General features: G+C 37.7%; 1 protein-coding gene across 2 annotated transcripts in view; it reads right to left on the bottom strand.

The window, feature by feature from the left end:
• LOC120772332 (protein espinas) overlaps positions 1 to 26,181 on the bottom strand; it is a 93,563-nt gene extending 67,382 nt beyond the window's left edge. Inside the window, exons 1-2 of one of the 2 annotated variants that reach the window (XM_040100875.1) lie at positions 24,147 to 25,965; positions 15,821 to 15,839 (exon numbers count right to left, since the gene is read on the bottom strand). In XM_040100875.1, the coding sequence (XP_039956809.1) occupies positions 15,821 to 15,839; positions 24,147 to 25,965 (1,838 nt within the window). Of the gene's footprint in view, positions 1 to 15,820; positions 15,840 to 24,130 lie in introns of both variants that reach the window. The other variant, XM_040100874.1, reaches the window with a different exon arrangement.
• Positions 26,182 to 27,521: the final 1,340 nt, after the last annotated feature.

Below are 27,521 nucleotides of genomic sequence, written 5' to 3'. Positions count from 1 at the left end.
ATTTTTTGTTTTTGCGCCGGTAAAATTATAGCTCAGTGATGAGTAATGAGCAATAAGCTGAAATTATAGCATAAAAATGTGTTAACGTTTAATGTGTCGGAATGAATTTATTTACTTGTTTTTCTGTTTTTCTTATTTGCTGTGGGAATTTTTCTCTTCAGCCGGCGTGGCATCGGTGCTCAGCTAATGTTGGACGGTGTAAATGCGCCACCAGCAGCTTCATTCCATTTGCGTTAGTGTTAGAGCTTTCTTCCATGTCTCGGCTTAGTTTTCAGTTTCAGATAATTAAACGATTTTCACGGTTACAGCGTAAGTTGCGTAATGAGGTTAGGAGGTCTGCAAAACTCACACGCACGTTATGTACGCACTTAATGATGGTTGCTTTGTATGTATGTTTATAGCTAATTACTACAATTTTTTTCGGGAAATTTTCTTTTATTGCGTCTGCCTTTCCCAATGTCCAAAATTACTATGATAACACCATGTAAATATTTCATAAAATGAAGTGAGTTAGTTAGACCGCTAAGTAAGTTATTATATAATTTCATTATTATTACTCAAAATCGAAGATTAAGTAGTCCGTAGTTGAATCATATGTACTTTGGTATACTTAAATTCGAATGGCCTTGGACGTTTTTTCTGTTTTTTTCTCAGCCAGTTTTATCACATCTTTTTATTTTACTTAGGGTGTCCGCTCTGATTCTCTTCGACTAATGTAATGAACTTTAAGGAGATTCAGAGCTTCAATTATTTCACGGGAAGTAGAAACAACGACTTTTCCTAATAAACAAGAGAAAAGGAGATCCTTGCTTGACATCAGCATACCGCCTATTAAGCGCAAGCCCGACACAGCGAGAAAGCTTTATAAAAGGCTGCTTAAACCCAGACTTGAAATCGCAATCAATGAAGCTGCCGGACTCTGTCTCTGGCAGAGTTAACTTTAGGAGCAATGAAAGTGTAGTAATCGCACTGAGTAGATTCCAAAAATACAAATGAATAGTTCTAGGGAATTGAGACGTTTGAAACGAATTTTTTGAAAATTATAGACTTTCAAGAAAAAAGCTTGGATTCCGCCATTATCTCAATGCTGAGCTATTTTAATTACCGAAAAATACTGTACCAGATTAATTAGGGATCACGAGAAATAATGGTTACGTCAACAGCAGCACAAGAGTTCGTTAGTTATGATGAAATAATAAAACTTGAAATGCCAGACGAATCTCATTCGATTGGCGACGCGGAAGACATCACAGAAGCAATAACGTCTCGAGACACAGAAGAAGCCCTAAAACAGCTGAAACAGGTTATGATACGTACCAAAACATGGCTTGACTTACACAATATTCTGCTCGCTAAGGAAAAAACAGAACTATTATTATTTTCAAATCATTGTGAAATTTAATAAAATACCTTAAGGTTTTGACAAAAAAGAAATATTTAATTTTATTTTAATTTTCTTATTTAATTTTATTTTATTCTATTCTATTTAATTATTTTATTTTTTTTAGAGTCTAAAGTTCATTAATCAGTCCATAATATATTAAAAAAACATTAAAAGCATTATGATATATGTGCAGATTCACACAACTTTCCCACAGAAATATGCAAATTCCCGCGAAAGTGTAAAAAGCCGATGTCAATAAAATGCTTTTAAAAATTGGAACAGCTGCCATAAACACATTTTAGCCAAGAAGTCAGCGACAATAACAAAGAAGACAGATAAACTTGTAAACAAACATAATTATCGCCCATGGCATGAAGCTAAAGCATCTTCTTAGGCACGCACTACACAGTCGTTCTGACTTTATAACTTTGTCACCTCACTGTCACCTCATAAATATTCTCGCATTGTGAAAGTGTTAATGCCATGCGGCGCTAAACGCATGCGCGACGCCGTGACAGTATCATCTTACAACTGCTATAGGCTGTATTAAATATATACATATGTATTAAATATGTACATTTGTATTAAGTATGTGTTACATATGTTTACTTGTATATGTACTTAAAAAAATAGGATATGTGAAAAAACCTGCTTGGTAGTTAGCACCAATTTGTCTGTATTTCCTCATATGTATAGAGTTATGTAAGTGAACATACTATACATACATCACAAGCTCCAGCAAATTGGAAAAGCAAATATTGTACGAGTACTTATAGCTCGCGTACACACATTTTTCTTGACACTTTCTTCCGGCATTTTCCAACATTTCTTTTTCACTATCTGAATCTTACGTCTTTTCCGCTTGCCAAAGTGTTCGCATTTGTTTCGTTTACCTCGTTTTGGCTTTCATTGAACTCTTCGATGTAAAGTATTTGATATGCGTATATAACTATATTACATACATAAAGCATAGCTTACATATGATATATGTAATGTATATAATATATTATGTGGGTATGTAGAAAGGTATATGCAAGCAATATAAGCATTATCAAATGGGTTTAGCCAGTTCGATTTGCATTTTATTGTGTGTTGACTTTTTTCGTTCGTTTCTGTGATTGACTCAAATAATTTTTTGACTTAATGCACCACTTGCATGCAATGATTTGTAGATTATCGATCTCTTACCATTTTCACATGCTTTTACCACTCTTCTCCAAACAAAAAAGTAAAGGTAGTTTTTCAACTCACCGGCTTTGTCATATAAATTGTAAGACATATCAACCGCTGTTTCAGCAGTACCTGGTGTATATTGCAGTTCATTTATTACCAAAAAAGTCGACGAAAAATGTACATAAGCATATTTAATACATATATACATGTTTATTTCGATCAATTTGATTAGATAAATGTCTCTAATACCATGAAGTAGTGGAAACTTAGAAAATTCACTTGTAGCCCTTTCAGCGACCCCCATAATACTATGCAAGCAACGAACTCTTGACTTTAATACTAGGTATATTTAGGTGTCTCAGCGGGAGTAATCAATCTTTATTTATCTAGTGAAGTGAATATAATATATAAGTACTTGTTGCCATGCCCAAAGTTAGGTAATTCAAGCCAATAAGAGAGACCGATCGAAACTCAGTTTAATTTATTCTCAGCAGCATTCTGAGGTACAGAGGATATACTACTGGGACATTACCAGTTTATCAGATTTGTGTCCGAGTTTATTGATTACAAAGCTTCGAATAAATATTTTAACGAAATTTCGAATCGTGATGTGGTTCATTTCCGATTAAAATAATGGAAATTTGGAACAAACTGTGTAGTGTTTGAGTTTACATATTTGGAGAAGTAAAAGATCTTTATAAATTGTTACTGTATGAAAAATCAATTCAAACTACATATAAAGTATTAAGTATTAAGACAGCGAGCCTGGGCACTCTGGCATCCTCTTTGGACTACTATATCGCCGAGCCCAGCTCTAGCAGTCGTTTCTTTGCTTACATACATTCGAGGCGGCTTGGGATGGAATCACTCGCTAGAGGAGATAAGCGGGGACGTCTTTTACTGATGGCTTAACATGTGGGGAAGGTGGATGGAGGAGTACACTGCCGAGAACTTTCCATCAGCTCCAGTTTCAGGCTACTTGACCACTGCAGCGTCTTCCAAGCGAAGGTGGCTGTCATAAAGTTAGGACAGTCGCCCTACTGCTAGGTAGCGTAGCTTTTTTCAGAGTGGTGATTATCCACTATGGAGTAGAGCTCAAGACAAGTGGAGGGTTATCGACACTCTTTATCTCTACCATAGAGTTATTTTATGGTTACACTGGTTTGGGTGCGTGGGCACAGCGGTAGTGCTGGAAACTGTAGGGCTAATGAGCTTGCTAGGACAGTTACTTTAGGCTCAATAACTGCGGAATGGGAACTGCTAAGAGCTCTGTTGGCTTATTGTGATTTATTACTGAACGGTTGGACCTCAGGCTAGCTCAGCAAGGGTAGGCCAACTACCAACTACCAGCAGCCTTGCAGTATTCTAGTTTAGGGTAAATCGTATGAAGTCGACATTTCCATAATTTGAGGAGTTCTAACTGGACACTGTCCAATCAGGATTCTTGCAGTGAGATAAACAGATTACGGGATATCAATGCATCAACTGTTTGGGTGAACGTGAGAAATATAATCATCTCAATACTTCCTCCACAGTTGTCCTGCTTGTGCCAGGTGAAGGCAAGAACCTCTCAGATCTCATATGTCTAGACATCCAAGTGTGATAGCGGTAAGAGGTATAAAACATCTATTACGATTTCTGGCAGGTTAAGGGCGTTTTGCCGATTTTACATTTTTATATGGAAATAAATAGTTTATGACATCATGGAAGTTATCGTAATGATTTATCTTAACAAAGGGTGAACTGCAATGAACTTACAACAAGTTATCAGAGGAAAAACTTTCTGGAGAACTTAAGTCAAAGTTCTTTTTAGTTTCCATTAAAGCATTTCCAGAAATCTAAACTTTTTAGTTACTTCACATTCTGGAATCATAATTTTATCTCTGCCTGACCAACGATGGGACGGAATTATATAGTCGCATCAAACGGACTTTCCTTATTAGATTAAGTATTTTCTAATTCAGTAGAAACTGTCATTGCAGTAAAGTATAAAAGTAAGAATGAATATGGACCTCATAGATAACAGGTGAGTTAATAGCTTGCGAATTTGTATGAAGTTCTCATTTATGAGATTGAACAAATGTGTTGGCCAGAGCTCAATTTTCAATATTACTCTCCCAGGCGAGCAAAAAAAGCAGGTGTCTTTATGTATGTATTTCTCGAATAAACAATCTTCAATATTGCTTTCATTGCTTGTAAACATGTTGTTTGTTATTTTGACAGGCCATTTAAAGCAATGACAATTCATTTAAAGCCTAACCGCGACAGTTACTTTCAAGGCGGCCAAACTGCCAAAAATGGCTAAAAAAGGCAACAGACTATTAGACAAAAGAATTCTATGTTTCTTTTATTATTGGGTTTCCGAAAGAAGACAGCGGCGCGTCAGGGAATTGAGTGCTGCGCAGTTACTCGGATAATTGTGATTTTTATTTGATAATTGAAAAGATTTTTGGCGCTATGAAATTTTTATTTTTAATTTTATATTTTCTGCTTTACTTCAACACGAACCCACACACTTCCAGCGCTAAGCTTGGCATTTGCAAAGAATATCAGCTGATGGCTATCAAAACGTATTTTTCTCCATGAAATAATTGAGATAATGAAGCTTGACGCGGCGGCTTGTAGCTTGGCTTAAACGAGCATTACTTTGATGTGAAAAGTAAAAAATCGGTGAATGAAAAAACGTAATTTTTATAACCACATGAGGCCCTTTGATTTATGACATATACAAGCAACATGAGTTTCATGAAAGTGGCTTAGTGGGCAGCTTATGTGCTTGACTTCGACCACTGACGCTATTGACGCCATCACTAAACAACACGCCATCGCTTTTCAGACTCCAACAAAGCCTTGGCCACTTGCCGCAATAAAGGAACAATGAGAACTCTTTATAATCTCAAGGCGTAACCAATTATAGTTTACAATCAAATCGACGGATGCACGCAGACGCACAAACACACGCGGGCATACTTATACACATGCATGTACACTAGGGTGATTCAAAAATTTTTTTTTTTTTTTTCAATTGGTACTCGCAAAAATAGGTTCCTAGACACCTCTAAGAAAGCCTCTCCAAATATGAGTTTTTAATTGTAACGGGAAGGTCCTCCGCCTAACGGTTTTCTATTTTTTCTTATTATCAGATAGAAAAATTTATATCTCGCTTCCAACTACTTGAAAAAATATCTTGTTAATTAAGTTTTGTAGGAAATTGAATGCTCTAAAATATGGTCTCTTATGATTTTTTCGTAAACCCAACCGTTTAAAAGATATTAACAGTTAAAGTTTGATTATTTTTGAGAAATTTTTTTATTTCTTATTAATTTTATAACTCAATAAAAAAAAAATTATTATGAATAGATTTTTGGAGAGGTATTCTTAGAGGTGTCTAGGAACCTATTTTTCAGAGTATCAAACGAAAAAAAAAATTTTTTTTTTTTGATCCACCTTAATATGCATTGATGTTTGACGATGAATATCTCGTAAACGCTTAACTTAATCGAAAAATCATAGTAGACCATTTTTATAGAGCAGTAAATTTCCTACAAAACTATGTGTTTTATCATTCATTGAGTTATAAAATTAATAAGAAATAAAGAATTTTTCCAAAAATAGTCAAATTTCAACCGTTAATATCTTTTAAACGGTTGGGTTTACGAAAAAATCATAAGAGACCATATTTTAGAGCATTCAATTTCCTACAAAACCTAATTAACAAGATATTTTTTCAAGTAGTTGGAAGCGAGATATAAATTTTTCTATCTGATAATAAGAAAAAATAGAAAACCGTTAGGCGGAGGACCTTCCCGTTACAATTAAAAACTCATATTTGAAGAGGCTTTCTTAGAGGTGTCTAGGAACCTATTTTTGCGAGTACCAATTGAAAAAAAACAAAAAAAAAATTTTTTCAATCACCCTAATGTACACATATACATATCTATAAAAATATGTTGCCAAGACCTTACAAATCCTAAAATAGTAAGAAGAAAACTTATTTTCCACTCATCTCCTCGCATTGAGTCATTTCCCGTGCCACACTCAATCCAAGTTGTAACCAGCCAATTTGGAAGTCACTAAAAATAAGCAAAGCATAATTCAACATAGTGTGGCATGGCTGCCTTGCAACTGCTACTTGCGCATGCAACTTCACCTACATGCAACGCCATCAATTTGGCCGCCTCCGCTACATTGCTCCTCATTTTCAATTTCCATTACACGCTCCTTGACTTTTGGAGTTCAGAGAACGACCACGAAAGTACGTGAGTACGGCCGCACTTGCTGGCATTGTAGGTCGCTGCCGGTTGTATGTGCGATTACGAAATTGAGCAGGCGGGCATAACTTGCCATATGCACTGTGTTAAATGTAGCATGCATCTTTGCGGCGCACTGGTTGTATACTAGCGCAACAGAGTAAACCACAAGTGCGGCATATTATGAAATTATATGGAATGGAATTTTAGTTTCTATATATACATATGTATATATATAGAAACATATACCAATATGTATATACATACTTATATACCACATGTTATATAATATATAGGTAGGTAAAGTGTTGCATGCCACCGCAAAATTCTGTAGAAATGTTGATTTTATGAAAAAAGTCATAAATAATAATTATTATAATTAATTTTCAGGTGAACCGATCTTTATTATTATATTTTAATACTACAAGCTTCCAGAATACTGTACAACCATCGGCTGGGTATTTGACCAAATAAAAAAATGTATATGAAATTTTATTTGAAAATGTAATTGTTTTTTTTTAAATTCTTGAATACTGGATTATCTTCTATACAGAGGTCTTTGGGGTCAGGAAGGTGGATACGTCGATGTGTAGCGACTTTCGGAAAGCAGTTCCGGGCCACAAGCGAATTTCGAAAAACCTAATAGCTGGTAAGATTTCCAAAAGTATCGTTCGACTGGATACCAAACCAGTACAGGAAATACGGAGGTCACTAAAAACGATAAGAATTAAAGTTTGTGAAAGGGAGTGATCAGAATGAGATGGAATGTCTTGAGGACACGTGCAAGAGCACCGAAGAAAACCCCGCATGTATTTTACTCAAACGGGCAAACAGAGACTATAAAACGGTTGCTGGCCTTATGACAGCTCACAACTTACTGGCATCACATGGGAGCCGGATGAGCATTAGAGAACGCGTTGACGACGAACAACGTCCAGGATGGTCATCAACATCAACTAATGATCAACACATCAATAAAATGAAGGCATTGGTGCTTAAGAATCGACAATTAATAGTCGGAGATCTTTTTGGTATCATTGGAATATCGGCAGGACAACCATTTTGAAATATCATTTGGACCTAACTCGTCGATTAGTTCCAAAACCACTAAATTTTTTCGAAAAACCGCATTGTGTTAACGTGTGTGAAACAATGCTATTCGACTAGCAGGATGTTATGAAACTGTTATAACTGGCGATGAATATTGGGTCTATGCTTACGACCCAGGAACAGATGATGAATCGGTCGAATGTGAGGCGAAGCCGAAAAACTATGTCAAATCAGATCAAAAATCAAGGTTACGTTGGCAGTTTTCTTCGATTATCCGAATCTCTCACCAAGGAAGCTATTCATAAAAAGAGGCCGAGGAGAAGAAATTCTTACTATTTTTTGCTCATAGTAGTATATACCAGTAAGTAAGTATGCATAGTAGAACACGATTATATGCTTCTTTATCACATATGCTTCCTATCTGTTTTTTACTCTTTTGGAAACTCAATTATTTGCTAATTAGCTACGAAATAAAACGAGCAAATTCAATTAACTCAAAATCATTTCAAAAAGTTTGAATTTTCGTAAATTTGATTTGCGGCTTGCTTTTGCGTGCATAACTAATCACAAGCTCCAATTTTGGTTTCTTTTAGTTGCCCTTCTTTGAAGGCGATCAAAATTGGTTTGGCACGAAAGTCTGTTGACGGGCGAGACCAATGAAGCATATAAATATGTGCAAGTACACACATATGTACCCAGCAATGAAAAAGCTGTAAGAGAAACAATCAGTTTATTATTAGAATTTTCTGACTTAAATTGAACTAGTCAGAAAAGTCTCTGGCTTATTAAAAATTTTGGAATGTTAAGAAAGAGAGCAAAGTAACACCAAACTGCAAAGTAATTCAAGCAGTATTTACTTAAATCAAACCATGGAGATTTTGAACAGAAACGAAATTAGAACCATTCTAAAAACATGAAATGAGCTTGGCAATTATGTTTCTGTTTAAACTAGTAAGAAAGTGCCATATTTTTGATCAAAATCTGCCAATAAACTTTTTTAGGATATCAGCTCAAAGAGAAAAAGCAGGTTTTGCTTGAGTAAAGGCAGTGGTTGACTTGGTTAGGCATTAGCTTCATACGAACTAGTTGTTAAATATAGTGCAACTAGCTGATTTTACTCTTGTAGAACCCCCAAAGGTGATCTAGTCGCTGATGCCCAGAGCATAGTTAAATTATGGAGGGAACACTTCTTCAGCCTGCTGAATGGCAGTGAACGCACAACACCAGAAGAAGGAGAACCCGATTTCCCAATCGATGACGATGGAGCAGACGTTCCATTACCCGACCATGAAGAAGTTCGAATAGCAATTGCCCGCCTGAAGAACAACAAAGCGGCAGGGGCCGACGGATTGCCGGCCGAGCTATTCAAACACGGCGGCGAAGAACTGATAAGGAGCATGCATCAGCTTCTTTGTAAAATATGGTCGGACGAAAGCATGCCCAACGATTGGAATTTAAGTGTGCTATGCCCAATCTATAAAAAAGGAGACCCCACAATCTGCGCCAACTACCGTGGGATTAGCCTCCTCAACATCGCATACAAGGTTCTATCGAGCGTATTGTGTGAAAGATTAAAGCCCACCGTCAACAAACTGATTGGACCTTATCAGTGTGGCTTCAGACCTGGAAAATCAACAACCGACCAGATATTCACCATGCGCCAAATCTTGGAAAAGACCCGTGAAAGGAGAATCGACACACACCACCTCTTCGTCGATTTCAAAGCTGCTTTCGACTGCACGAAAAGGAGCTGCCTTTATGCCGCGATGTCTGAATTTGGTATCCCCGCAAAACTTATACGGCTGTGTGAGCTGGCGTTGAGCAACACCAAAAGCTCCGTCAGAATCGGGAAGGACCTCTCCGAGCCGTTCGATACCAAACGAGGTTTCAGACAAGGCGATTCCCTATCGTGCGACTTTTTCAACCTGCTTCTGGAGAAAATAGTTCGAGCCGCAGAACTAAATAGAGAAGGTACCATCTTCTATAAGAGTGTACAGCTGCTGGCGTATGCCGATGATATTGATATCATCGGCCTTAACACCCGCGCCGTTAGTTCTGCTTTCTCCAGACTGGACAAGGAAGCAAAACAAATGAGTCTGGCAGTGAACGAGGGCAAGACGAAATATCTCCTGTCATCAAACAAACAATCGTCGCACTCGCGACTTGGCTCTTACGTCACTGTTGACAGTCATAACTTTGAAGTTGTAGATAATTTAGTCTATCTTGGAACCAGCGTAAACACCACCAACAATGTCAGGCTAGAAATCCAACGCTGGATAACTCTTGCCAACAGGTGCTACTTCGGACTGAGTAGGAAATTGAGAAGCAAAGTCCCCTCTCAACAAACAAAAACCAAACTCTATAAGTCACTCATAATTCCCGTCCTGCTATATGGTGCAGAGGCTTGGACGATGTTAACAACTGATGAGTCGACGTTGCGAGTTTTCGAGAGAAAAGTTCTGCGAAAGATGTATGGTCCTTTGCGCGTCGGCCACGGCGAATACCGCATTCGATGGAACGATGAGCTGTTAAAAGACAGCGGCTACGCTGGCTAGGTCATGTTGTCCGGATGGACGAAAACACTCCAGCTCTGAAAGTATTTGACGCAGTACCCGCTGGGGGAAGCAGAGGAAGAGGAAGACCTCCACTTCGTTGGAAGGACCAAGTGGAGAAGGACCTGGCTTCGCTTGGAATATCCAATTGGCGCTACGTAGCGAAAAGAAGAAACGACTGGCGCGCTGTTGTTAACTCGGCTATAATCGCGTAAGCGGTGTCTACGCCAATTAAGAAGAAGAAGAAGCTGATTTGATTGCAGAGTACCTACGGATGCAGATAAATTATTTTTAAAAAGTAAATGGATGGGTACAGTATTTAAGACTAAGTTAGTTCTCGCCTCTTTAACTAACCAAGATCATAGATTATAATAAATGAAAAATAGTTTTAACTCCTTTGTATGATTCTTCTATACATATTTTCCTAAAATACTCCACTTAATACACTTAAGCCAATGAACTTCTCTATCACAATAATATGTTTTCTGTCATTCGGACATCTAGCAGAGAAATTTAATGAAACAAAAAATGTTTTAAACTCAAAATTTTCTCCAGACCATAACTTAACAACAAATTGTGAGAACTAGATTACTATTATTAACTAAATTATTAAAAACAAGCCGAAATTCCAAAATATCTGGACAGCATACATAATAGTATTTTATCAATATGCCGCAATTATTTTTTCCTTTCACATGATCTTTGACCGCGTAATCATTTTATATTTGCTGTTTTTTCCTTCCCACTTTTCAGATCACTTTTTTTAAAACGATTTCAAAATTTTTGTTTTGGTATTACTTTCCTTCTTAATGCCCTCCACTTAAGTCCAGCGAATTGTTCGAATTACTCTGGAATTGCAGCAATGAAATCATAATTTAATACAATAATTGAAAAATTGAGAAATTGTGCGAAGATGTCAATCTAAACCGAGGCAGATACTTGGGAACAACCATAATTATTTGATGAGTAATGGCATGAGGAAAGAATGATAAATGGATGGAATTTATTTTGGTTCAATTAGCCTGGTAATTCGCTATTTTAACTGACCACAATATTTATGAGATTGGTTTTAAGCTAAGAATTACTTTTTGTTGATTAATGCAATGTGCTGACTTAGCAGTTCATAAATTAGTAAAAAGCGAGCATCATTATTTATTTTCAACGATTTTAGTTGCATTTTAGAAATATTTTTTCTATGGGTATTTTAAACAAAGAGATTTTTTTACCTATTCATGAGGGCAATACAGGTATACAAGGTGCGTTCCAAAGTAAAAAGAACTTAAAAAAAAAATAGAACAAATGGTTTTTTCGGCAAAATCTGTTTATTTTATTCAAAATAGTCTCCTTTTGCTTCAAAACAGCTTTGCACGTTCCAAAAGCATGTCGAACGTATGTTTTAGCTCGTTGGCCAGTATGGCCACCAGTATGCCGGTGCCACCCTTTTGAATTGCCTCTACGTTTGCATAACGCTTTCCTTTCGTAGGCAAATGCATTTTTACGAAAAGGAAGAAATCACACGGTGCCATATCAGGTGAATACGGGGAGTGGTTAATGGTTAAAATGTGATTTTTGGACAATTAACCTCTTTAATGATGTCCTTCGAATGTTGGATTCTGAGCAAGTTTTGGTCGTCAGTCAATTTGTGCGGAACAAACCGTGCACATAACTTTCGTAAGCCCAAATGTTCGATCTAAATGCAATATATCGATGTTTTGGAGATGTTCAATTCCATTTCCATGAATTTAAATGATGATCTCGGCTGATTTTTGATGAATTCGCCCCCAGTTTCGGAATTTCCGGTGATCACGTATTATGATTGGCCCACATGTTGATCGTGATTTATGTCCTCACGGCCACTTTGAAAATGTTAAAACCACTCGTGCACTCTGCTCGAGATAGGCAATCATTGCCATAAATTTGTTTCATCAATTGAAACGTTTCGGTAAAAGTTTTATCAATTTTAATAAAATCCGGCGGTGAAAAATGCTTTCAACTTTCTTAAATACTTTTAATCACTCTTCCATCAATATTTATTTTTAACTTTAGTAAAATGAAATCTTCGCAGTGATTTAAATATTCATTCAGAGTAGCTCAATTAATTTATCATAAATTGAATACTTTAGGAGTTCAAAAACCGATACGATAAAAAAGATTAAATTGACCATTAGAAAAAAGAAATTGAAAAGCAATCACTACTCTCTGCTGTCAGCGCTGCTTTCAATTAAAATCAACTAAAATGAATTTCTTTTTAATTAAATACATAAGTACGGGCATCATACGGCAATATGATGTAGCAAATACTCGACGTAAGTAGGCTGATCGGAGCTTATGTTACTCTTCGAAGTCGCAACATCCATATGTTTTTTCTAAAAAAGCAAGAAAACACTAATTTAGCGCTACACTTTGTAGTCGACTTTGCTTTCATCCCTGCTCCACTTGTACCATACACGTTGCTTATGCTGGTTAGGCCGATTTGGTGCTGCTCACAACTTTTGCTCGCCACAATTTTCATTTTTATTAGCAAAGCGACCACCCGTGATTCGCTGCTTAATGTCGACTTTAATTACATTTTTCCATTTTACATGCCAACTTTGAAATCGGCTAAATGAGGGTACGTACGTATATTCATTTATATATCTATATTCATTTAATGGAGGATAAAATTGTGCAGGAGTAGAGTGTTCGGCGGCGTCGGCATATATATGTAAAAAGGCCGCCGCAAATTCCTCGAGAGATAATAATGGAATTTTTTAGTATAAATACATATACATATATACGTATATAAACATACATACATATATGTTACACATAGTTATGTAGATATATGCAAATTTACTTTTATAATTACAGAACTTATCGATATATGCGCTCAAAAGCGTCATGGTAAGTCTGTTGAGTGCTATACATATACCTATTTAAGCATATATTCTTATATGTTTATCATCACCTAAAATATAAAATAACGTAACATCACTTTTCATAAGTTTACGGGCGAAGGAAAACCTTCATAATAGAAACCACTCATATTAAAACCAAATTTTAGTTTTGGTTATATAATGACTATCATACACTCGATATTTTGGTTTTGTATTGGTTATTATATTATATAGCGATTTTCGACTTTTTTTATGATACGTTGTTTTTCATTTTAGGTGATGTATGTATGTATTTGTACTACTATTACAGTTGGATAGCTGGCTGCCTGGACGCTTATTTGTCTGACCTTCTCACGCCTGGCCGCTGACAGAGGCGGAAAATTGAAATTTAAGTATCAATAAGTAAACAGGAACACATACGTTTGTATATTTATCTCCACTTAATTTGTTGTTGTTTGCAGAATACTTTTTTTCGCATAAATGCCGATTGAAAAGCCATTAAGGCGCTCACACCAGCGCTCATGCAGTGATTTACACATACAGGTATACATACGTATGTATATAGATATAGATTAATATATATGTATATTAACCCAAGCTAAGCTTAGCGCACTCCCAAAGTGTACATATGTATATGTATGATTCGCGCTTTGTTAAGCGCTCAGCCTAACGACTGCCACCAATCGTCATGTTCTTTGTGGCCAAGTTCGAAAGTGGCTTTGGCCTTTGTTCGCCACACATTGTGCGCACGCACATACATATGTAAATAAGTAATTATATATATGAACATATGCATACATTCACCTTTTGCACAAACCTATGAAAAGGAATTCAATGTGAAGGTCTATGGACTTGAAGCCACAGTTTTTACCTTTCCCTTTTTATGTATTTATTATTTTTTTGTATGATTATTGAGCTCCAATACGTTTCTTCAATTAATACATATGTATTTGCTGTTGCGGTAAGTGAGGAAGACTCTATTGTGTATGCGCTCATATTTACACTAGTACCACATTTACTTGCTTCACTGGCATTTTTAAAATATAAGCAAGTAAACGGTGACAGCGGCGATCGCCCGACCGCGAATGTCAATTTAATGCGCACAATCAATTTGCAGGAATTTCGAGTATTAAATTACCGTGCAAAGGGCTGGAGATATTTACCCATTCTGTAAGCAATAAAATATTAAGAAAAGTGGAATAAGCTTTTGAGATAAGGAAAGATAGGAATAATAATTTCGAAATTTTATTTAAAGTAGTGTAGTGCAATTTGCAAACCGCTTAGTACCCAATACAAATTTGCACAGGCGTTTAATTTCCACTCCCGCTAGCTCGGTTGGCGCCCCCATCTGCTTAAGTCTTGACGAAATGCGGGACAGACAAGAAGGAAGTGCAGAGTTGCTTTTCCTTCATATTCTTTCATACAGCTACTGCAGTTGGCGTCTAGTAAGATTCCCAGGCTCAAACCCTAGGGATAGGCTAGCCATACTGAAAGCAAAGAGATCATTAGATCTCTTGCGAACGATCTTGGGGCAGACAGCTTTTGCGATGGGCAAATGGTGGTCCTCCCCGCAGACCAGTAGTAGAACACAAGAGGATACCGGAGCACCAATCCGCTTCCATTCTACCGATAGCGGTTTTAGCGTGCCTTTCCTAGCCAGCTCAACTTTACAATTTTTTGCAATTCCGCTCTGGCCCAGCACCCATACATTGATAGCGAAGTTAGGCACTCTTCGACCAGCCCTGAACGCACAGTTAATGAGTTCTACTAGCCTTGAACTCGCGTCTCTGCTATCTGAGTGCATGGTCACTTCTCTGAAAGAGGCTGTACTCTGGAGTAGTAAATCTACTGCTACCTTAATGGCTGCACTCTCGGCCTGGAAGACACTGCAAAAGTCAGGAAGTCTGAAACTGGAGTTGATAGAGAGCTCCTGAGAGTGGACCCTTCCACTAACCTTCCTCCCCAGCTTTGACCCATCCCTGAAGAAGCTCACTGACCCTCTCCCCCAACGGCTTCTTCTCACCCACAACTCCCTCGCCGGTATATAGGTAAAGAAGCAGCCGCCAGAGTTCGGTTTAGCGACTCCGTGATTCGGTATGAAGTCAAAGTGAGTGAGGATTTCCGAGTGTTCACACTTGTGTTCTGTTAGGAACCTAGACTCTTTGAGTCTGATGGCATCTTTGGCATGGCATGCTGATGAACCCCGCCAGTTAAACGCTCTCCAGTTTCTTTGCTAGAGTGGTCTTTTCTAGAGCCTTTCACCACATAAAGACTCCACGTACCAGGACTTTTAAATACATTTTTTGTTGATTGAAGTAAATGAAATTCTGAAATATTACGTACGTTTGCCTTTTACGGATATATTTCGGGATTTGGCAGTCCTAGTGCTGCAATCTAGCAACTCACAACTTTATCCTAAAATTTGATATTTTTGATGTTAGCCAAACTCAGAACGTTTTGACTTAGGAGCACTATTTTTATTGTCTACAGTAACTTTAAATATTCATCTCGGCCAAAAATTATTAATATTTTAACAACTTTCGACGTGGATTAACTCAACAACAGTGCATTGACTAACTTATTTAAATTTTTGTTGATAAAGCTGCTTCAAAGCCCAGTGTTTATAGATGGCATGGTGAATTCAATCGTGGCCTGCAGATCACTACAAGACGAGTCTCGTGAAGGTCGTCCAAAATTGTTCTTCTTTCGGAAAGTATTCATGCTATGTACAAACTGATATTGCAAGATAATCTTTTTTAGAGAAAGTTCCGAAATTTTTTTAATGTAATTTTTGCTTTTTAATGTCGGTAACAAATAAACAGCGTTGCATAGGAAGTATTTAATTACTCTCCATTGGAATTAAGTGCTAATTGACATTAAGGTTTTTGAGCTCTGTTATGGCAACTAACAGACACTTTGGATATTATTATAGCAAAATCATGGCGAATCGGAAAAATTCGAAATTTCGAAACTGATAGCAAGTAGAAACACTAATGCTAAAAAATTCTAACTGATTATTATTCTAATATGAGCTTCAAAACATTTTAGCTGCTGACATTTTTGAAGTTTTTATGGCAAACCATATCAATAGCGCAACGCGCATAATCCGTCTATAAAACTTGAAACTTCGTGTCATATAAAAAGTAAAAGTAGCAATTGCCACGTTCTGCCATATATGTACATATATACACATATGACATTTGAATACGATACCCGAAACCATTGCGAAATTCTTAAGAATTGCAAATTGACGGCCGACAACAACAATAGCAACACCACACTAACACTTTATAACTCAAACATTCACCTCATAAATCAGATTTATAACCAGCTACTTAGCTTTCATAGATGGAAGATGGTAGCCGGTGAATGCGTGGCTTGGACATAAAACTGATACGAGCTGAAGTTGTGTGCGTGAGGAAATTGCCGCAATGCACGCAAACAAAAGATTTGCGCGTGAGCACACCGCCTTCGCTGCGCTCGTCCACAAGCTTTTTATGCATAATACAAAGCAATTTAAAGTCGCCACAACCAGTGGAGGCGCGCAGCTGCGGAGGCTGGGCTGGTGGCGCACAAAAGCATGCAAATGAAGCGATAAAAGTGTTGAGCTGCCTATCTCGTGCTGATATGCGAAGATGCACGAGCTAAGCAACATCGAAAGGTGCGATTTACGAGCCCGATATGCGGGTTTGGATGGGCACCTGGGTGCATGTGTGCCTTTGTGTGTGCGTGTGGCTGCTGGGCGGTTAGTCAATGTCGCTGGGGCCTCCCAATATGGTCGCAACAAACGGTGGACCAGAATATACTTATAAGGTGTTGTTATTGTTGCTCTGCACTGCTTCGGTGTACATTTGTACATGCCTTGGCAGTCAGCTGCCAAGTGAGATATATCGCAGCGCCATCAGCGAACCATTCATCGGATGAACTTAGCGGGAGACGCCGTATGTGCGGTGAGTCTGTGCGTCTTCGTGTCGGTTTTCATCTTTGCTTCCATTTTGCCCGTCTGTGTATGAGGATCTTAATTTTTCTGACTTAACTGAATGGGCGTGTTGATGTTGCCACAATGCGGCTGCAAATGCCGCACGCTGCCGGCTTGCAACATGCACATAAATGTGTGGTTATTAAAACGACATATGGAATTTATGAGTGGCAATATTCGCATGCCCTCTTGGCGGCACATCAATTCTATACCCCAACACACGAACGGTTTCGCATGTCGCTGTGCAGATAAGGGGGTATGTGGCGGGGATGTGTGGTGCGCGCTCACGTGTATGCCTGGACACATATCGATACAGGTCAGCGCGACCGCAGGCGAATTTCTGGAATTCAGTTGGTTGACACTGCGCTGATGGGGAACGAAAAAAATGTAAATGTAATTATAAATGGAGGAAAATTAATATGTTTGGCAGCAGTTATTATTGGCTGTGTATTTATGTGCTGCTTTTTCGAAGATTGCTGCTTCGGAAATAAGTCGAAATATATTTTTTTTGAAAATCGTGTTTTTTTAGTACGGCTTAAAATTATGTTACTTTACATACAGACACTTGATGGGTGCAGATATTGGGGGAGACTTTTTTTGAGTAATTGTTGGTTTAAAATAAACTTTTTGGTTGTATCGACAATATTTAATCTTTTATGGATATATTTGAGAAGCTTTTGTAAATATGTTTTCTTTTGAATATATTTAATACATAACCGAATTTAATATTTTAAATCAATATAGCAAAACTGGTTCTTTACATGCCACTTTCTCTATATTAAGAGACTGAAGCTGCTATAAGAATAATTTCATTGAGTGGCAACTCTATTTTAGTTCTAAGCAACTAATTTTAATGCTCTTTGCCTTCATTTTGGTAATTTTGTTGAAATATTTAAATAAATATAATAACGGGTGATCCAAGTAGAGGTATTTTTTACAGATAATGCGTGAGTCGTTTCAAGCTATCATGTTATTTCTGCTCAGTAATGTTGGGCATTTCATCATTAGAAGACCAGACCGCCTAAATAATGTTCACAAATCGTTCAACTTTGATACGAAAATTTCTCTACTTATGGTATGGAGCGTACTATTCGCAACACCATCCTTCATCTTGAGATTCAGCATTCATTATTAGATAATATTCGACCGAATAGATGATGTAGAGCACGCAGTGAAGAAAATTTAACAGCCGTAGCTGAGATTATACACGAAGACCGTGGAGAGTCGATTTGGCGCCGTTCGCAGCAATTCGGACTGACGTATGGAATGACTTCGCGTCAATATTTTATATTGAAAGCGTACCAAATACAGTTTGTGCAAAAACTGAACCCGCTGGACCTTCTCAAGTGACACCACTTCGTTTTATGGGTTTTGAAAAATTCCAACAACGTTTTCGAACAAAGTTTTGTTCAGCGTTGAGGCCTATTTCTGGCTCAATGAGTATATGGAAAAGAAACGGTTTGTTGTGGTTGGTGGGCCGGTGGAATCATCTGTCCATGTTTCTTCAAAAATGATGCCGTTGAAAACGTAAGCGTCAAAGGCGACCATTATCGCACCAAGATAATCGACTCTTAATCTCGGGACATTTGGTTTCAACAAGAGGGCGCCACTTCAAACACATCGAATCCATCAATGGATTTATTGAGAGAACCTTTCGGTGAGTAGATAATTTCATGTCGATTGGCCATAAAGATCGTGTGATATCACATCGTTAGATTTTTTCCTGTTGGGATATGCAAAGCCTAAGGTCTATGCGGACAATTCCGCCTCGATCCAGTCCTTGGAGCAATACATCACTCGTGTCATTTGCAGTTACCAATCAAAATGCTCAAACGACTAATCAAAAATTGAACTCAATGGATGGTCCATCTGAAACGTAGTTAAAATATTTTTTTAAAGTTTTAGTGAAGTTTGATCTTCATTCGACATTTCATGTGCGCTTCGCTGTTTGTTTAGAACGTAAAAAGTTTGTGTGGCGATTATGCATTTTAAATTTTTTATTGTAAATTTAAAATTTTTAATATTCACTGGTTGTGAGTTCAGTCAAGTTTACTAAATTTTTCCAAATAGCTTAAATTAAATTTTTGAAACAGTTGGCAGTCTTCTCAAAATTTCGTCGATAAAATCCTTGTTTCTTGTCAATATTGTTATAATTTATTTAATAAATTTTATTAAATTAAAAATTGCAAATAGGTGGCAACCATCTCCAAAATATTTATTCAAAATAACGAAAGCTTTCTTACAACTTTTCAGTTGATGTCTATATTGATATTTTTTATTTTAGCAGCATTTTTTACTGAAAAATTTTTTTACAGGTGGCAACTCCTTTTGTAAATATTTGTATATAAGTATTCAAAGCCTTTCAGTTTTGTTTAATTGATTTATTATTTCGACGAAAATTAAATTAATGTATTTGCATGTTTTCAGTTGGGTGGCAACTACTTGACTTTCATTTATCGGTTAAATATATTACGAATCAGGAAAATATTACACAATTTAAAACCCATATGTTTTATGCCTAAGAAATAGATACATACTATTTGTGCACATACATATATCTACATATAATGTAAATGTATACACATACATAATTTTTTCCAGCTCTTCGCACGTGCGTCTGCGTCTTCAAAACAAACGATAAATTCGAAAAGTACGCGGCCCAGTCATTAAACGCTCATAAAAAATGGCTTTTTGTCAGCAGCTGTTATTTGTGCTTTTATGTCTTTATTACATGCAATCAGCGTATGCATCATGTCATAACCAAAAAAAGTCAAAACAACAGCAATGAAAGTGTGTCAGACTGCCGGCTGCTGAAGAATGCATCGCCGCTTATAACTCTTTTGACAACTAAATAATGCGAATGCAATTTCGAGAATTACCAAAAATTACTTTGCATAAATATATGTGTGTATATATGTATGGCTATGTGTGCATGTGTATGTATATGCATACTTTTATACGCTTAAGTGACACCGCTATTAATAATTCGCAATTTGCAACGCCTTTTCAATGTTGCCTTGCCGGCTTTTTCGGCAGTTCATCGATTGATTGGCGCGCTGCTCCGCCGCTGGGCGCCTCAAATGTCCATAAGCCAAGCAATTTTTGGTAAAACAACTAACCAAATGCCAGATTGGTGCGCCTCATCAATTGACTACTACAAAATTGCTTCTGACACATTGTCGTATGCGCGGCGACGCTCTACACCATATGGCACAGGGGAAACGCTTAACAGAAAAATGCGCAGGTAAATAAATATTAAAGCGCAGAAACAGCATAAAGTGTGATTAAGAAGAAGATGGAGTTTCGTTTATCGCTAATGGCTTTTGAATAAATTAATTAGTGGAAGCGCGAAATAATGTAAACGCAGCTCATTAATTCTCTGTGGTATGTAATGTGCATGTGTATATGTGCTAGAAAACACACACACACAGTATAAATTCATATTTGACTTTTTACGAATTTTAATTTTTGAGAAAATATTTTCATTTTTTTTATTAATTTTGCATAGCTTCTTAATGAGCTTAATATTTATATGGTAATTAGCAGATGATGATTTTCAAAAGCTTCTATATATAGCAAACATAAATATATGTAGAGTATGTAAATTTGTGGACAGACTCCTGTGACTTAAATGGCGCTTGTAGCTGCTAGCTGCAATTAGTTCAAAATTTGAATATTTAATATTTTAGAAGTTTTTGGAAACACGTAAACAAATTGGTTTTTCTAGAAACATATTTGAGATTCAGCGCTCTTCAAACAAGTAAGAAAGAAGGAAATAAAAGTTTATTATAAAATTACTTCTGAGTGACAGTTTGGATACAAAAATCTATGGTATTTTTTTTTAAATTCTCAACTTATTTTAATATTATCCACTTATTTCTTATGCTCACAGCATATGGGACAAGTGCAAAAGAAATGCTCCATTGTTTCTCAGGTGCCCTACTCTACACATTTCCTGCAGTCTTCTCGTTTAGTCAGCACCATCCTGCGGGCGTTTGTCGCCACCAGACAGCGACCACTTAGTATTTCCATCATTTTCCTACAGTCTCTATCGAGTGCCAATAGGAATATTTTGTACTTTTGACCTACCGACTCTAACGTGCACATGACTTTTGCAGTTCTGCACTCAGGTAGCTTGTTCCATCGGGTTTGATGGTTTACCATGCTTCGGTCGGGATCGTATAGATGCATGGATTTCGAGTGAAGTGATTTTTTGATAACAAAATTAATTGAAAAAGTGGTACCTCTACTATAGCCATTGCAATTAGTTCGAAATATTTTTGATTTTAGAATCACTCTATAAATGTTCAGCAAACTTTATTTTGCCAAGTAGAAGAACACTTTCTTATGAAAAGAAAGTAGAAGAACACTTTCTTATGAGAATTTAGAAATCACTTCTTGAGTTATGGCTTTTTGAGAGTTGATTTTTAATAAATAATAGATAGTTCAATATAGTAATATGCTTTTTAAGTTTAGAATTGAGCATTTCAAGTTTATTTAGATTAATTTCGAGTTCGATGCAAGACTAGACATTTTAAAACAGTTTGGAACAATAAACTTACGACTTTCGTCCAAAATCCTAAGGCCAACTTAACAAATGACTAAGTATTACACAATGATCAGACTGAATAAGTTAAGTGCATATTTGTACAATCACTCTAAAGAAACCGATAATGATTCTTTTGAAATCGAAGAAGAATAAGCTGCTAACTCCATTGCGTTGCCGCTGTAAAATATGTAGACATAGTTAATCGTTTGTTTACGTTTATAGAGTAACAGAGTCATAGACTTGACGGGCGTAAAAAGGCAATTGCGATAAATTCAACAACATTTATCATTTTTATAGAAGTTCGATCAAAACAATATTTTCAAAAAATTCGAAGAAATTCAAAAATATTCAACAACATCTACTATTATATTTAAATAGAAATTATCTCCAACAATATTTAAAAAAAAAAAAAATTGTTGCAGTTCAGAAAGCTTTTAATCTCAAAACATCAATACAATACAAGTTAAGGGTACAGCGCATTTTAATTATTCTTGCTTCAAATTTGCATTTTTTTCAGTGAACACAGTACAGAACTGTATGGAATATATGCAAATATATTGGCACTTCGATTCATTCCAAATTCATTTAATTTGAGACTGCGAGAGGTTGATTTTCAGTTTGGTCCGTTCTTTGTTCTATTCTGTTGAAGAAACAATAAATTCTGGTAGTAATAATATTACTAATGGTAGCTTTAATTGATATTAACAATAGTAATATTATCGATACAAAAGCTTTCATCGATTCGCCAATTAATACTCACAAGATTTGGGCGCTGCTTTCTTATCAAAAAGTTTACATGTGAAACCAAAAGAAAAAAATAAACAAAATAGTAAATGGAATTCCATACAATTGAGTAAACGAGTTCCTCATCAAAAAGGTATCACCACTTTCTTGATTACTAACAAGTTCTGTACTGATATTAGGCAACTATTGGTTTGATTGGCTCAAAGCATAAGGGGTTACATTTTTTTTTCTAGGGTAAAAAATAATATTGAAAAAAAAATTTTTTTGCGAAACTTTTTTTTCAAACAGTTGTAATTGAAAAAAGATCCTTCGTTCAAGTCTTTAAAAAATGTATCTCAAAGATCTGTGCAAAATTTCATGAATATCGGTTGAGTAGTTCTCGAGAAATCCTGCCATGCGACTTCAAAAACACAATTTCGAGAAAAACGTGTTTAAGGACGGCGCACTTAGCCTACATCGCTAACCTCAAGCGCACAAGTTCTCAACGCTGTATCTCCGAAACTTGAAAATGTAGGACAATATTTTAGAGGTGTTGTAGAATTTATTAAGACAATAGAAAATCGATTTTTTGAAACCCGTAAACCTATGTAACCCCATAAGTTACTGTCGAAATAAAACATAAAATCTTAAATCATAAAATGACAAGTGAATATAAAATCGTAAGTATTTCTTTTATTACTATTTATCAGAACTAAAGCCTGGATCCCGCTCCCTCCGCGCTGGCAGTCTATACTACTATACTACCTATACTATACCATACTACCGTTCCGTACTTTTCTACCTCTTGGCGTATTGAAAGCAGCTACAAAATGTTGTTCGACTTCAAAGTTAAAAACATTAATTTATTTCGAGACCGATAAATTTAACCCTAAACGAAAAACTGTATATAAGAAGGTAGTTATTTAGGAAAATAATTTTGAACATATTTCTTCTAATATTGTTTAATGCAACTAACTAATTGAAAAAATATGTGCGTTGTAGAATTTATACTAAAACTTATCACAAACACATAAACATAATCTAATACACACTAAAGTAACATAAAGAAGTTCCATGAGCTCCATGAGATATAGCTTGCGTTATCATTTTAACATGCGAAATCAGAAAACGAACTTAACATATGTCAATCTAATCTCAATAATTTTTACGAAAATTGCTTGAAGAAAAGTTAGAGTAAAAAAACTTGTATTATTCCTTCAAGCTCTTCCAATCACTTTCTACATAAGAAAAAGAAATTTTCCTACTTAAATCCCTTCAACACTAAAAGCAAACTAAGCCACTGTTGAGCATGTGTTCATCTGTAAAGAATAGAAGCCCAATCAAGCCATTAAAGCTGACAATAAAAGTCTGTTTACAGACTAATCGGCAGTTTAGCAGCTGAGCGCGGCGGAACTATTGAAATGCTAATGACTGTGATATAATTTTAGATTATTTGCTGAAAATGAAAGCTAAAGTCATAGGGGTCATTGTGTGAGAACAAAAATAAATAACAAAGAATTCTTGACAGCTTTCTATGCTCATACAAAAAATACCAATAAATTACACATATTTTTATTGACTGAAGTCCACTTACAGCTGCTGCTGCACACACGAGCTTGTAGTTGTTGTTTTTGCTGTCAGTGCTGTTGCTGCACTTTCTGCTGTGCTACTTGCTACTGTGTTTGCTGACTCTTCAAGCATCGACGACACGCCACTCGTCATATCCACTTCATCGCTGGATGGCAAGCGTGCAAGCTGCTCTTCAATATCGCTTAGCTGCGCGTCATCCGGTATGGGCGCTATGCAGCTATTGTTGTTGTTGGCGCACGAAAGCATCCACACGGCATTACGATTGCGGCAAACTTTCAAATTGCGTAGATCAGCAACATTTAGTGATTGTGGTAAGACTGCTGTTGCCGCGCTTGTTGTTGTTGACGTTGCGTTTGTTGTCATAGTTGTTGACATTGTTTTGGCATTGGTGATGACGGCGACTTTCTTTGCTGCCACGACTGACGCCGCTTCTCTCCCACTTGAACAGACAGCATTTTGGGTCTGCAACATTTTTGCTGTGGCCTCGACGCGTCGTGACAGGCGTCGCTCGGCCGCCTCTTCGTCACGCCGCAAATTGGCCGTAAGCTGTGCCACCTCTGCCTCAATTAAAGCATCCTCGACGTCCTCCATATGCGCGCCAATATCAGCCGCATGCAGTTGGGCTACATTATTGCTACCGCTGCAGACAAGTTGTAGTTGCAGCAGCGATGGCGAACTACAACTCGCTTCTGATTGCGTCTCAGCGTCGCCACACGATATGCCCGATGACAGAAATGTGTCATCCATATGTTGGTGATGCGGCTTGTGACTAAGTTTGCCAGCGTTGGTATGTGATTGACTTGCTAGAGACTTTTCAACCGTTGTTGCTGCTGCTGTTGTTGTTATGGCATTAACCGCATTCGGTATTGACTCAAAGCAGCTTAGGCGACTTGTGGAACGACTCAAATCGTAGCTAATGAGACTCGATTGATGAGAGTGAGTCTGTGAGGCGGCAGAGGGTGATGGCAATGCGCTGATTGCGGCCAATCGGTTTTGCGCGTATTGAACATCGACAGTTTGGGTGACCGCGCATGACAACGCGCTTGCGGCAGACAATTTCTGCGGCAGTAGTGACAATTTTAGTGGTTTATTGTAATGTTGGTGTGTGTGCGCTGGTTGTTGGAGCGTTTCTGCAATTTCACGCTGCTGCAGTTGCTGGCGCGTCGTTTCTTCCGCTTGCATACCTGTTAATTGCTCATATTTTTGTTGCTCTTTCTCAGCGTAAAGCGCTTGCTTGCTATGTTTGTGGCAACGTGCAGTGCTTGCATGCTGTGTTGGCGCCTTATTTACGCTGGGCGCTTCGCGGTACGTAACGTTTTCAGCATCAAGCGGCTTGTCGCTGTCATTGGTTTGCGCGTGCGCTCTGTACTTAGTTCTACGTTCTTTGCTGTGTACACTAACCTCACGCTTACCATTAATCAGCGTTGCATTATTCTCACTAAATGGCGTGCGCCGACAATGTTGCCGCCTTTGCCCACCATTTGGCGCCTTTAGTTTGCGCGGCGTCAACTTGGTGACCCTTGAGAGACTCGATTTGTGGCAGCTACTATCGACGCGATGCAAAACAGCGCTCTTCGATATTTTTTTCTTCTCTGCCGTTTGCATAGCAATCATTGGCAACTCTGAGTTATCCGCTGTCTCATCGCTTGCTACTGTTTTGGCAGCTACGCGCCTGCGGCTGCGCCTTACGCTCGGCATATTGCGTGGAAATAATTTTGCAGCATCATTCTGTGAGCTTTGCGATGCGCTGCCGCTTTCCACTGGTGACATTGTCGCGGCGCGCAATGAATCAGCAGCCTCCGTATTACACGCCGTAGCGGTATTCTCACTGGCATTCATTGTTATATTATCTGTTTTATTGTCCGCCGCTTTTGGCGACTCTGTGTTGTAAGTGATTTCACGGTAAAGTTTCGACGGATCATGACCGTACACAAAACATAATTTCCACCAATTTTTTGTTGCAAGCAAATGGGTGCGGCGCCCCAACGCTTTGGGTAGCGGCAAATTTGGTTGCGCGGCCGTTTTCAACTTGAACGCCTGCAGCGCATGCGACATTTTTTGGTAGTTGACAAAACTCAAACACGATTTTATGGTTGGAATATATTTAAGAGTACACGATATTCTATTTTTTTGTGGTTGGTTTGAGTACTAGCAAGTAAGCGGCGATCAATACGATAACACGCCGCCCACTTTTTGCATGCACTTAACGTCGAAGCTGTGCTACGGCTGCGCAGCACAAAGCTTCTAAAAGATTACAGCAGGTTAAGCGCTTTATATGCGGCACGCCTATTTTTAGTAAAATTTCTACAAAATCAGCACAAATCTTGTAATCTCACATTCACCCAATTGCACGCGCGCAGTTAATCGCACTAAATTGCAAATCGAACACGGCAACGCGCCCCGAATAGACTGCTATTCATGCGTCCGCCTGCATGCAAGCAATTATTGTCAATGCCAATTATTGTGATACACGGCAAGCGACGCGATCGCGCGTTCTAATTACGTGCTCCGCATTTGCACGCAACAAATCCGCTTAGAAATCGCGACGCTATATTAAGTATTTGCACTATAAGTAATCCATCAACAAACTATGCAAAAATAACAAGAAGTGTGCTCTAGGCGCATGCGCACAAACACGAAATAAAGCACTTACAGAAAGTAATCAAAAAACCGGTCGCTTGATTCACTTGTCTTAACGCGTCGAAGTTTCGTTGTAAACTAAACGTGAGGTAGAATCACTGTGATACGCCTAGCTGTGCTGGCGCATCAGCAGCACCAACATTAAAACCACCACCAAAGCGAGGAGTCAGCAGGTAAACACGAAACGATCGCGCAGCATAATTTGTTAGTGGTGAAATGCAAAAGAAAGTTAGTTGTACAGGAGAGGAGTAGCAGCAACAGTAGCAACAAGCACGCCTGCAAGCGCACGCGCACCCAGGTGTAGTTGAAGCAGCTTGATCGGTGTAAACTACAACAACACTTAACAACATGAAATGAAGAAAATTGGTTTGTAAACAAAACGCGCTCGTGCGCGCACGATCAGTACCACCAGCGCAACACACCACACTTGTTGCACCAAATGTGTAACAAATACATGTTCACCACAGCTAGCCATTGCGCTCAACAGGTGCGCCTACCATTAATGGCACTAATGGTGAATAAAAGAGCATCAATAAGAAATATTATAAATATTTGTTGTAGCCAAACTTTTAACTGACCACAAGCTAGTTAAATTTAATTTTAAGAGAGAGTTGAGTGCATGCGCACACGCGTGCTCTCAGCCAATGTGGCCCGCTCTCACAAACGCTCTTTTGACTGGTTTGTCATCAACAAGCAAACAAGTTGCGCCGCCGCTACACCTCCGCTTACTTTTGGCCTTTGGCTCTCTCTCTCTT

Source organism: Bactrocera tryoni, chromosome 3 (assembly GCF_016617805.1).
Source record: "Bactrocera tryoni isolate S06 chromosome 3, CSIRO_BtryS06_freeze2, whole genome shotgun sequence".
Lineage (NCBI taxonomy): Eukaryota > Metazoa > Arthropoda > Insecta > Diptera > Tephritidae > Bactrocera > Bactrocera tryoni.
This window is presented reverse-complemented; position numbering and strand designations above follow the sequence as displayed.